This window comes from Peromyscus leucopus, chromosome 15, assembly GCF_004664715.2.
Source record: "Peromyscus leucopus breed LL Stock chromosome 15, UCI_PerLeu_2.1, whole genome shotgun sequence".
In the NCBI taxonomy this organism is placed as follows: Eukaryota; Metazoa; Chordata; class Mammalia; order Rodentia; family Cricetidae; genus Peromyscus; species Peromyscus leucopus.
Genome location: NC_051076.1, coordinates 61,224,105 through 61,236,549, shown reverse-complemented (window position 1 = coordinate 61,236,549; position 12,445 = coordinate 61,224,105). Strand labels below are relative to the sequence as shown.

At 46.5% G+C, this 12,445-nt stretch overlaps 1 protein-coding gene across 1 annotated transcript in view; it reads right to left on the bottom strand.

Annotated features, from left to right (window-relative positions):
- Tmem163 (transmembrane protein 163) overlaps positions 1-12,445 on the bottom strand; it is a 178,327-nt gene that overhangs the window by 66,549 nt on the left and 99,333 nt on the right. Inside the window, exon 3 of the mRNA XM_028874927.2 lies at positions 1-38. This exon is cut by the window's left edge and continues 6 nt beyond it. Within this exon, the coding sequence (XP_028730760.1) occupies positions 1-38 (38 nt within the window). The remainder of the gene's footprint in view (positions 39-12,445) is intronic.

The following is a 12,445-nucleotide window of genomic DNA, read 5'->3' as shown; positions in this document are numbered from 1 at the left end:
CCCAAAGGCAGAGGCGCTGTACCTCATGACGGAGACAGCTAGAAAGAAAGAAAACACCGTTCAGATTTGACAGCCTCATGGGTGACATGGTTCGTTTATGAGCTCATCAGCACATCAGATACAACCTTTTAGACATCAGGGAAAGTTCCAAGAGAATAAAAATTTAAAAATCAATGTCTAAAAATTGAAGAATTCGAAAAGAAGAAAATGAAATGATTTTCAAATTCTCCCTGCATCATGTCCCCCTCCTACTGTGTTCTGAAGCATCCAAGGGCCAACTTCAGGGAAAACAAACAAACAAGTAAACACCTGTCAATCATACGGCGTCTGTGCCTCTGAAAACTGACCAGCTGAAGCAGACAGCTGGGAACTAAATTTTCAGAGAAGCTGAAACCCGAATCCTCCTGCCTCAGCTTCCTCAGTTGCTAGGATCACAGGCCTGCACCATCAGGCCTGGCTGGATTTCTGCTCTGAATCTATCTTCTCTCACTGGCCTTGATACAAAGGGCACGCACAGTTAAAAAGCCCCTCCCCCTCGGGTGCCCCAGAAGGCCACCTGCTTGGCAGATGTTAAACTGTGACTTCAAAATGTCTGCACTTGAGTTGTTTGGTGATACCAGGTCTTTACACGGAGAGCCCTAGATTTCAAAAGAGTAGACGCCCAAGTTATTGCCGTGAGAAATAGGAAGAACCTCACCTCAGATCTATAATTGAACAAGCGCCCTTGGCTGGAGAAAGGGCTCCGTAGACTAAATGCTTGCTTTGCAAGCTTGAGTGCATGACTTTGGCCCTTTGCACCCAAGTAAAAAAAAACAGGCATGGTAATGCCCTAGTAACCCTAACCCTGGAAGGTGGAGATGGGTGGATCCCTGGGGCTCCATGTCAGGCCAGCCTAGACTGCTTGGTAATCTCTACGCCAGTAAGAGACTGTCTCAAAAAACAAGGTTGGGGATGATTAAAACCACTTGCTGTTTTTTCAGAGGACCAGAATTTAGTTCCTAATACCCATGTCAGGTGATTCACAATCCCCTGTTATTTCTAGCCCCAGGGAATCTGACACCCTCTTCTGGCCTCTTTGGGCCAGATAAACATATACACACCCACAGGTAAAGAGAAATAATATAAATATTTTTTTTTAAAAAAAGGTGGTACATGATCAAAAGTTATCTTCTGGCCTATCCATGTACTTGTGTTTGTATACATATGTACACACATATATGCAGGTATATGCAAATACAAGCACATACACACAAGTGTATACACACACACACACACACACACACACACACACACACACACACATACACACACAGGAGATAGTCATTGAGGGGAGGCTTCTTTGACTCCATGGAATCCAATGCCATGTTTCACTCTCAGAACTACACTGGAAAGTGAGTTAAGCCTGCCAGGTGGACAGATAATGGATAGCAAATATCGAATATTACTATTATTCATGCCCTGAATTAATAACATTCAGGGCACTGTGAGCCAGTGGGGTCCTCGTGAACTCAGGGTCCTTCAGAGAGATGTGTTATTTACGTAAGAATCACCATCATCTAATTCCTTGATAGCATGCAAAGAGCAAAAAGCCGAAATTGCATGGAGAGTCGAGAGTCCTCTGAAGGGCCCTCCACAGAGCCTCTGCCTGCAGCCCCCCACTGGGCCAGCTCTCAGCTCTCACTGCTAAACCACTGTAAACAGTCATCAGCCCAAGACCTACATGGAAGAGCTCGGTAGCCTCCGAGGAATTTCCAAGAGTGTCAAGTAGTAAGTTCATTTTCTTTGGCCAATAACTGAATCATGGCACATACTGAATCCAGGATAAGAATTAATTCAATAGAAGTGGGTAGATAGCTCTGCTTCCACGTAAAGTAAATCTCTCTCTCTCTCTCTCTCTCTCTCTCTCTCTCTCTCTCTCTCTCTCTCTCTCTCTCTTTTGTATGTGTGTATGTATATTGTGTAGGTATGTGAGTATGTGTGTGTGGAGACTGGAGGTAAAACCCTAGTGTTATTCCTAAAGAGCTGTCCACCTTGTTTTTTGATTGTTTGTTAGGTTGGTTGGTTGGCTGGTTTTGGTTTTTTGAGACAGGGTTTCTCTGTCTGTTTCCCGGGCTGTCCGGGAACTCACTCTGAAGACCAGGCTGGCCTCGAACTCAGAGATCTACCTGCTTCTGCCTCTTGAGTGCTGGGATTAAAGGCATGCACCAACACTGCCGCTAGACCCACAGTACAAGGTCTCTCGTTGGTCTGAAACTTGCCAAAGAGGCTAGGCTGACTGGTCAGCAAGCCCCGGGGATCTTCCTGTCTCTGCCCCCCCAGCACTGAGATTACAATAACCCAACTTTCTTCTTCCGGTTCTGGGGATCAAGTTTAGTTCCTATTGCTTGTGGAGTCGGCGCTTGACCATGCGAGCCTTCTCCCCAACCACCAAACTGAAGGGTTTTCATTGAGGCATTTCCAAGCTTGCTCATGCACAAATGAGTTGTGTTTGGAGAACAGACCTGCCCCAGGGTGACCAATGGAGGCAGAGAAGAGGTCCCAGGCACTCCATACATGCATGAGTAAACCCAGCCCAAAGTCACCATAGGGCCAAGATGCTGCCTGTAGGGTAGGTATTGACAGTTGTGAAGAACACACATGGGTCATGTCAGCCTCCATCAGACTGCACCCTGAAAGCTCATGGGAGGGCTATGCCAGCAGTTGTGAAGCAGGGCTTTCTTATGACGACTGCTCTTACTAAGGTAGGGCCAGGGAGCTGAAGGGAATTGGAACTAAAGATGCCCCTTTTCTGAGTATTCACCCATGCTGGGGTACACTTTTCAGTAATGTAGTAGCCTGTGAGTCACGCATGCTCTCCGAAGTAACCCCAATCAATGCATTGGTTCACCAAGGTGGACTTGGGTGGAATCGCTTATTTGTCTGTTTTTGGCCCCCTCAAATGATAATAGTGGTTAACCTTTGAAGGACAGGAATATTTGAGGTTTGTTTTTCCTGCTTTTCATGTGTTTTCTACATTTTCTACAGCGTCATAAGTAGCCATTCAAATTAGATGATATATTTTATTTGGAGAAAAACTGTATGATATAAAAATAAGCAAAGGTCTAAAATGAACTAGCAGGAGAGTTCCAACACATATCTAGACTAGAAGGCATTGCTTTCCAGTGCTTTGGTCTGACAGGAAAGTACATGCCTATGTACACCATTATTACACGCAGCTTTCTGGGTCCCGCCCGCGGTCTACATGAGCAGGTGGCTAAATGGTTCAGAGTTCCCAGGAGTGTGACTGTGGGCCACATAAGCCAGGCGACAGAACACCAGCAGAACATTACTTCTTGCCTGACAGAGTTTGTCTGTCCTAAGGCAGACTGTCATTTACCTTAAGGGACTCACCAGCGCTCCACCCCAGAAGCAGGCACACAATGTAAGTCTTAAATAAATATTTGTACAGACCTGGTTAAAAGACCAGATTTTTTTTTTTTAACTAAGTCAAATCAGACCAAGAAGCATGTTGACTGGAAATAAATTCAAACAGAAAGGCAGCTGGAAAATGTAAGGGACCCAGGAGACCCATTGTTAAGACCAAGCCAAAGGCAGACCTGCAGCTGAGTAAGCAGAGACTTGCGAGGGTGGGGGGGGTCTGCAATGCAGAGACAAAGGGCCTTGGAAATGCAGAGGGGAGCGTGCCAGCGAGGCATCCAAGGACCAGCAGCAAGACCCCCTACACAACACCCAACAAAGAATCCAGCTTCAATGGCCAGTGAGATTCGCAGAGACAATGAGGACCCATCTGTCATCCTCTCCAAAGTCAGGCAATAATTATCCGGGGCCTTAGCACCCTTTAGCAATCCCCCAGGCCCCGCGACACCTCAGAGTTGTTAAATTATGTGAGCAGTAGAACTCCGCTAATAAATCAATCCCGGTTTAATTAGACTGTCTCGATCGCCCAGACGCCTAGCAAACACCTCCCCCGCAGCTGGGGACCAAGCCCACCCTGGAGAGACACTTCTCCATCACCCACCGTCAGAGGCAGGCTCTCTGCTCTTGCTTGCTGGAACCTGAGAATCACAAGAGCTGGAACCAAGAAGGGGTGAAAAAATTAGTTTTCTATGTTCTGACCTGCTCCCACAGAATCTCTTAATAATTTCCACACTCTGGCCCTCTCAAACAAGATTATAAACTACTTCAAAATCAGTGATAGGATTCTTACTTCAGCAGAGAGGGGGAACGGTTTAACACATCCTTAAGAATATGATCAAAATATGTGGTGTATGAAATTCTCAAAGAAAAAAAAGAATAGGTCAACATTGTGTAGAGCTGGGGAGATGGCTCAGTTGATAAAGAGCTCGCAAGGAGAGCAGGAGGACCCACGTTCACTGCCCAGAATCCACCCACGTCAAAAGGCTGGGTATGGTGGGTGATGTCTTCTTGCAATCCCAGCACTGGGGAAGGGAAGCCCAGCGGACCCTTGGGGCTCACTTGCCAGCCAGCCCGGCCTATTTGGCAAGCTCCTGGCCACTGAAGAGACCCTGTCTCAAACAATGGGAATGGTACCTGAGAAATGGCCACTGAGGTTGACTTCTGATCTCTACACACATGTGCACACATGTATATCCCTACTCACAAACACACGTTAGCACATGTATGTATACACATGCACTACATATACATAAATATGCGAACATACACAAGAGAATAGGCTTGGGGAGATTACTGAATACTGCGCTTGTGCTGCTGGGTCATCTGATAGCATTTTACAGCATCTTACGTCACTCTGCGATGAAAGATCCAGTCCCACTCAGAGTGCTCAAAAGAAACAGCCTCTGAGATGTTTCCAAAGCAGCTGGCGCCGCTCTTCTCCACAAGCCATTGGATGCACACAGCCAGGCTGCTCTACACAGCTCACTCCATCCCAAGACCAAAATCCTCACGCTGGAACAGAGCCTCACGCTCTGACTTCCTCCTGTACAGGCTGGACCTGCCCGCTCCTCTCCAGTCACGCAGCCTCCCTGGGGATTTACCCCAGCCTTGTGCTTCTGCCCACAACACCTACCCCAGGGATCCGTCTAACTGGTCCATCTCTTCCGGGTCTTTGCTTCAAGTCCCCCTCTTGGGCCTGTCCTAGTTTTCCTATCCCATAATGCAACCTGCCCAACTCCATTTCCACCCCTACTTCCCTCCGTTTCTTTATCCAGAGATCTCCTAGCACACTGATGAATATGATCTCTCATCCTCCCAATAGGTATCCCTCTGTGATGGTTAATATTGTCACCTTGACAAGCTGTAGAGTCACTTAGAAGACAAGCCTCTGGGCGTGCCTGTGAAGGAGCTTCTAAATAAGGTTCATTGAAGGGGGGAGACCACCCTAAATGTGGACAGCAGCATCCCATGGGCTGGGGTCCTGGACTGGATGAAAGGGAGACAGGGAGCCGAGCACCAGCGTTCATCTCTGTGTCCCGATTATAGATTCTCTGTGACTTGTGGCCTCACGCCCCTGCTGCCGTGACTTCCCCCCGTGGTGAGGACCTCACACTGCAAGCCAATAACCCCCTCCTTCCTGAAGTTGCTCTAGCCAGACATTTGACCACAGCAGTGAGAAGGGTAACCAACCCACCCGGTCCTTCACAAATTGCGTACGGCCGGCGGCTTCCATGGCCCAGTATCCGAACCGGGCTGTTGCCCTACATGTTTACGATCTCAGTCTCCTTGTTAACGTGTTCCGGATCCTGGAATAGAATTTCCCTCACGCAGGGGAGACGCCAAGATCACATGGGAGAAGAAAGGGTCAAAGGGAAGAAACCACACTAACGAGCAACAGCTAAACGATTATCGGTCACCCGAAGGAGTGACTGTTTCGCCTGCCTGGCCCCCTCCCAAAACTAAAAGCTAAAGCTATCAGCACTGGGGCTGGAAGGCATGAAGGTTGGCTTCCTTGGCTGGCACTGTTGGTGCCACACCCATACATTGACCCTCTCTGATAGAAAGCTGCCACCGAACATTTGGAAAATCTATTTCATTGTACTTATGCATTTCGTGTGCATGTTTGTGGCGGTCACAGACAACCTGCAGGAGTCATTCTCTCCTTCCACCGTCCCGGCCTTGAGACTCGAACTCAGGTCGTCACTCTTGGTGGCAGATGCCGTTACCCACTGAGCCGTCTTGTTGGCCCCGACAGTACATTATACAGAACGACTGTATTGTGAAGAAGAGAAACACTGAGTGGGCTTTAAAGACCTGGCTTAAGAAGTGGTGCTGAAAAAGTATTTGCTCACTTGAGCTGAACCCAAGTCTCTAGAGGATTGTTAACACTGCCGCTCAGGGAATAAAAGTGAAATGTGAAAACACAGAGCCTTTTTTTTTTTCTCTCTCTCTCTTCCCTTCTACTCTCCCATGGAAAGCACACCAAAGTAATAAGAAACATGGAAAACTAGAGAAAGAATACAATGGCTAAAGAAACTCACAAAACCCCATTCACAAAGCTATCTACCAAATACATTCAAAGAAGGAAGACGTAAGGAGAGGAAGCTGAAAGCTGACAGCACACCTCCAACAAATCTCTGAATGGGCTGAGGAGTGGCTCCGTGGTGTGGGACTCCCCCCACCCCCAACAATCAAGTACGGTGATACCCACCAGTAACCCCAGCACTCGGAACCCACAGCAGGAAGACTCTGAGTTTGAGACCAGCCTGGGCTATATAGAAAGTTCTAGGTTGGCTTGGGCCCTATCTTAAACATTAAACAAAGAGGTCTGGCAAGCCATGAGTTCAGACCCTGGAACATTCAGTAGGAGGGCACAAATGACTCTCGAAAAAGTTGTCCTCTGTTCTCCACACATGGTATTAATGCAAAACATGAACCATTGGAGCATTCATGAATAAGGGAGTATTTTAACAAATTAACATGTATTCACACCGTGTCTTTAAGTTCTTGAAAAAGACAGATCTGTAAAGTTAAAAAAAATAAGGCAACTAGATGAGTGGTTATTAAAGCTTCTGTGTGTATACAAAAATCAGTTCATATATGCAGATAAAATGTCACAGAAGCTACACAAGAAACTAGGGATGCTGATCACCTCTAAAGACTGGGAGTGCCAGACTGAAGGGCAGCTCCCCTCCCCCATATGGGAGTCTTCTGTGCACGCTGACAGATACATATTTCCATGGTGGACACAGAAACCTTGCCACTGGACAGGGTTGCTGCGAATCTGGTTACTGTGGGTTGTTAGCACTCGTTAGAAGAAGTGGGTTCAGTCCATAAAAGCCTGTGCAGATGACATTTTAGAACACCTGGTCGATCCATGATTTGTTAATATCCACAAAACTAAGAGTCAGAAATTTCCCAATATTAAAGGTCCCAAAATATCATGTTTCTTCATGTTCAAAAACAAAACCACTTTTCTTTCTAATTATGAAAAAGGAGTGGGGGGGAGGAAGAGCTGGAGAGGAGGGAGAGAGGTTGGGTAGGAAGAGGAGAAAGGGAGGTGTTTTTAATAATATGGTGGTCCTGGACAGTGGCTGGGGAGATACAATATCAGGGAATATTCTGTAGTAGATAAAAGTCTCAGGTCCCCACTCAGAATTGACTTGATATCTCTCTCTCTCTCTCTCTCTCTCTCTCTCTCTCTCTCTCTCCTTTCTTTTTTTTTATTTTTATGACTGGGTGTGGTGGCATGTCTTTAATCCCAGTACTCAGGAGGCAGAGTCATGCCAATCTCTGTGAGTTTAAGACCAGTCTGGTCTACATACAGTTGCAAGACAGTCAAAACAGTGTAGAGAGATCCTATCTCAAAAAAACAAAACAAAACAAAAAACCCTTATCTTATGCATATGGGTATTTTGCCTGCAAATATGTCTGTGTACTACATATGTGGAGTGCCCAAAGGGGCCATCAGATCCCTTTGGAACTGGAGTTATAGACAGTAGGAAACCACAGTGTAGGTGCCAGGAATCAACCTTAGGTCTTCTGAAAGAGCATCGAGTGTTCTTAACCACTGTGCCATCTCTCCAGCCCCTGTGATCTCCTTTTCAAAGGCTGTCATCCTATCTGAAGCAGCTGACTACATAGCCTTATTATTCTACCTCAAGAAAATAAAACTGAGCTCAAGATTTCTACCAGAATAAGGCGACTCTCTCAACAAACGAGACTCACGTTAGTTGGAAGCGTGTGTTAACTGATGTATTTTTTTAGTGCTCCAGCCCTATTATAGTTCAACAATGGATTGTTGACTTTCAGTGACCTTGAGCATGAACTTTACAGGCAACCCAAAGGTAGGAACTAGAACACAGGAAAAGAAACCTTGAGTTGTGTTTCCAAGTTGACAGAGCCTGTGCCTGGTACATTCCAAAGTGAAGAGATACAGCCATAAGAAGAGGGGCTGGGGCGAGGGTTCCATTGGTAAAGTCCCACTATGCCAGGCCCCCGGGACCTGTGTGAAACCTGGCGTGTGTCCACAGCCCCAATTGCTGTGGTGGCCGAAACGGGAGGATCCCAGGAGCTTGCTGGCCAACCAGTCTAGCCAAAACAGCAAGTTCCAGGTTGAGTGGCAGACACTGTCTCAAAAAATGAGATGGAGAGTAATAGAGAAAGACATCTGACATTGACTCCTAGCTTCAATGAACACATACACACACACACACACACACACACACACACACACACACACACACACAGAGATATGAACACACACACACACATCTCAGAGGAAAGGGAGAGAAAAGGAAGAAGGAAGAGGGGAAGGAAGAAAGAAGGAAGGGAGGGAAGGAGAGAAGAATAAACAAAACAAGAGAAGCCTTGTAGCAGGAACAAATGTGGAAGATACAACCCTCAAAAAATGAAATCACCCACATTCTATGTCCTCACTGTGCCGCGTTGACCCAGACTGAACTCTGATGAGTGTTTATAGATGGGGAGCTGTGTTTTGGGTGTTTTATGTGAACAAGGACAATGCCCCAGTGGTATTGAACTATAAATCAAAAATTAATATATATTGATACTCCAAAAATAAGATAACAGTAAGGAGTGGTGCTTTTTCATAATCCAGAGACAATAACAATACTTTGACTTTTGTCCTTTCTAGGTAGTTCTGGGAATTGATCCAATAAGGCCCAGATTCAGTCCTCAGCACCACAGAAACTGTGCATGGTAGCACATGGTGATGCAAGCCTACTACCCCAACATTCTGAAGGCAGAAGCAGGTCAAGGTCATTCTCAGCTACATAGAGTGTTTGAAGCCATAATAGGTTATATGAGACCTTGTCTCCGGAAAATAACCCAACAAGAAGCCTATTCGATCTAGTCCCAGGCCAGTTACATCACATTCACAGTCAACAGAGAGAAGCCAATGCAATTGTGTTGCCCACTGCTTATGCTCAGCTACCTGTCCTCGCTCTTACATTGTTTAGAACCCAGCTCAGGAAATAGTGTCAACCATATCTGAGTGGGTCTTCCCACCCTAATTAACAATAAGGACAATCCCCTACAGACACACCCACAGGCCAAACCTGATCTAGATAATTCCTCAATTGAAGCTCTCTTTCCGGGTAATTCTAGGTTATGTCAGGTTGACAGTTAAAACCAGCCAGCACAGACACCCAGATGTCGAATACACAGGCAATGGGACACTGGCTGAAATGGTATCGCCTGGTTAAACGTCACTCACCATGACCTTTTCTCACTTGTGTGTGTGTGTGTGTGTGTGTGTGTGTGTTTTTCTTTTTGTAATCAGACCCACACTAGTGGACAACGTGTCTGTGACTTGAGTGCTTCCTGACTGTGGATGCAATGTGATCACCTATCCCCTGCAGCTGTCACGCCTTCCCTGCATAATGACACGATCCCCTTGAACTGTGAGCCAGAATCTACTCTTCCTCCATTACGTTGCCCCTATCAGGTATTTTATCAAAGCAACAAGAAAAGTAGACAATACACTTCGTCATGGGTCCCCAAGAGCACTCCCATGCTTGTTGGCTGGCACAGGAAGACTCCCATGACCTGATTCAGAGCTATAGCCATGGCTAATATTTGTTGCAGAAAACGGTGTGTGTGTGTGTGTGTGTGTGTGTGTGTGTGTGTGTGAGAGAGAGAGAGAGAGAGAGAGAGAGAGAGAGAGAGAGAGAGAGAGAGAGAGAGAGCAGAGGAAAGCTGATGGAACTAAGTTTAGAAGAAGCAAATTGAATTGCCAATTCCAGTCTCTTCCCCCTGGGCAATTACCACACACGCTTCCTTCTGCCATACACTGTGATAGTATGTGCCAAAGCTTTCTACCAGGGGCCTTATTAGACTCAGTGCCCAGCAATCTTACTTTGGTTTTTTACATAGATACCTCTCCTCTAGAATGTTCCAGAACTCCAGACTCCCCATGGGAAATCAGAGGCTCAGCACAGAGCATTCAGTGTGTGGTTTAGGCGCAGTGAGCTGTTACCATGTAATTTACCCTCTGGACCTGTGGAATGTTGCTCAGTTCATAGAGCCCTTGCCTGTGTGCACAGAGTCCTAGCACCACATAATCCAGCATGGTGGACATGCCTGTAACCTCAGCACTCGGGAGACAGAAGCAGAATGATGAAAAATCCTAGGTCATCCTCAGTTACATGGTGACTTTGAGAGTTATATTCACTCTTCAGTGTAAAGAAATGTTTGCTGGCCAAATTCCTAAATGACACTTAATAGCCAGGCTTGCAAGCAAGCTCTTCTGAGGTTGACGAGCAATCTCAAGTCTGCTGCTAGCCACCTCTTTACAATCCAAAGACTAGAGCTCGGAGACAGCCTGCCCCAAGTCACACAGCACAGGAAGAACCACACCCACCCCACTCCCTGCCTCTGCCATCCAGGTCTGCAGATTGCCAGAGAGAAGCACACACAGTTGCCCCATCCTCAGCCTCCAGATGCTCACAGCTTCCACGGAAGTTGCTCCCTATCATATGGAACCTGCCAAGGATGGAGCTACACAGCGCTCGGTCCTGGGTGCACAGATTCACCATGGCAACACCAATTACATCTAATGTTTAGAAATTTCACTGATAGAAAAAATACAAATGTTTCCACGGTCTAATCTGAAGTGTATGTTAAATCTGGAATGGGGAAAGGGCTCAGCCTAGAGAGACATACCACGTGTATCAGAAAGTAGAAAACAGCAGTCCTCAAATGGGAGCCTGACCCCAGGTAAAGTCCCATACTTCGGTGGTTGTCACAGTGGGGAGGGAAGATTACAGTTGGCATCTGATACAGGCCAGATCTCCTGCTAATTTTTAATATCCTTCCTCTCTCCGTTCTCTTTAGAAAAAGCTACCCCCAACTCTCATTATATTTTAAAATGCCCAATTCATTATCACTTTAATTAGAATTGTGCATTCTTCACTTAGAGCTGGAAGAGTTCTTAGAGACGGTCTATCAAGTTCCAGTCCAACCTCTTTGTATGTTGGGGGTGCCTCGTGGGCTGGTCCATGCACATGTGTTTGCATGGAGGCCAGGGTCAACCTTGGATTTCTTCCTCAGGATGCCATCTCCCAGGTTTTCTGAGATGGGCTGTGTCATTAACCTCGGAGCTCACCAACTCTACTAGGCTGACTGGCCAGGGAGCTCCAGGGATCTGTCTCTACTTCCCCAACTCTCAAATTACAAGCTTACATCACCATGCCCAACTTTTTTATGTGTGTGCTGGGGACCAGACTCAAGTCCTCATGTTTGTACAGCAAATACTTTACTGATTCAACTATCTCCTCAGGTCCTAGTCCAAGCTCTTTAAGTAACAGAAAAACAGACAAACAAAAAACAGTGAAATCTAGTGAAGGAAGCCACTCAATGGAGACTCCATTAATAACATGTCGAAATTGAAACTCTGAATCCCCACCTTGACTCTTGGTCATGCACCCTCCCTAATAGACCCACTGTCCCACCAGGCTGGGCCAGTAGAGCTCAGAAGACCCTCTGCTTGTTAGAGATCCTAAGTATGCAATGATCTGAAATGAATTTCCCATCATGGCCTTTGAGAGGAAAACAGAACAGCAAAAGACCAATATTTCTCAGATTAGAAAATAATAAAGATGATCGCCATGCTGGAGGAGGTTTGATAGGGCATTCTGATGCTGCTTGTACGCATCACTTCTGAAATATGCATGATTAGCCCGAAGTGCAACAGCACTAAACCAATGGTTGTGACACACCTTGACATTCAAGCCCTGAGTGAGAGCTCCAGAGAAGGCAAAGAGACTTGCCACACTCTGTCTCTCTGCAGCGATTTGTGTTTCCTTCATGCTCAGTCAGCCTGAGAGACCATCAAGGAGCTATTTAGATGGCCTGAGGAAAGAGGGACTCAGTCCTCCCAGGACACTCTCGCCGTTACGCCACACGCACAGAGCCGTAGGAGCACGAGGGTAGAGAACGCCAGTCACTTCTCTCCAGAACAGAGTCCCATTGTGTATGTGTGACCCAGCACCCAGAGGAACCCAAT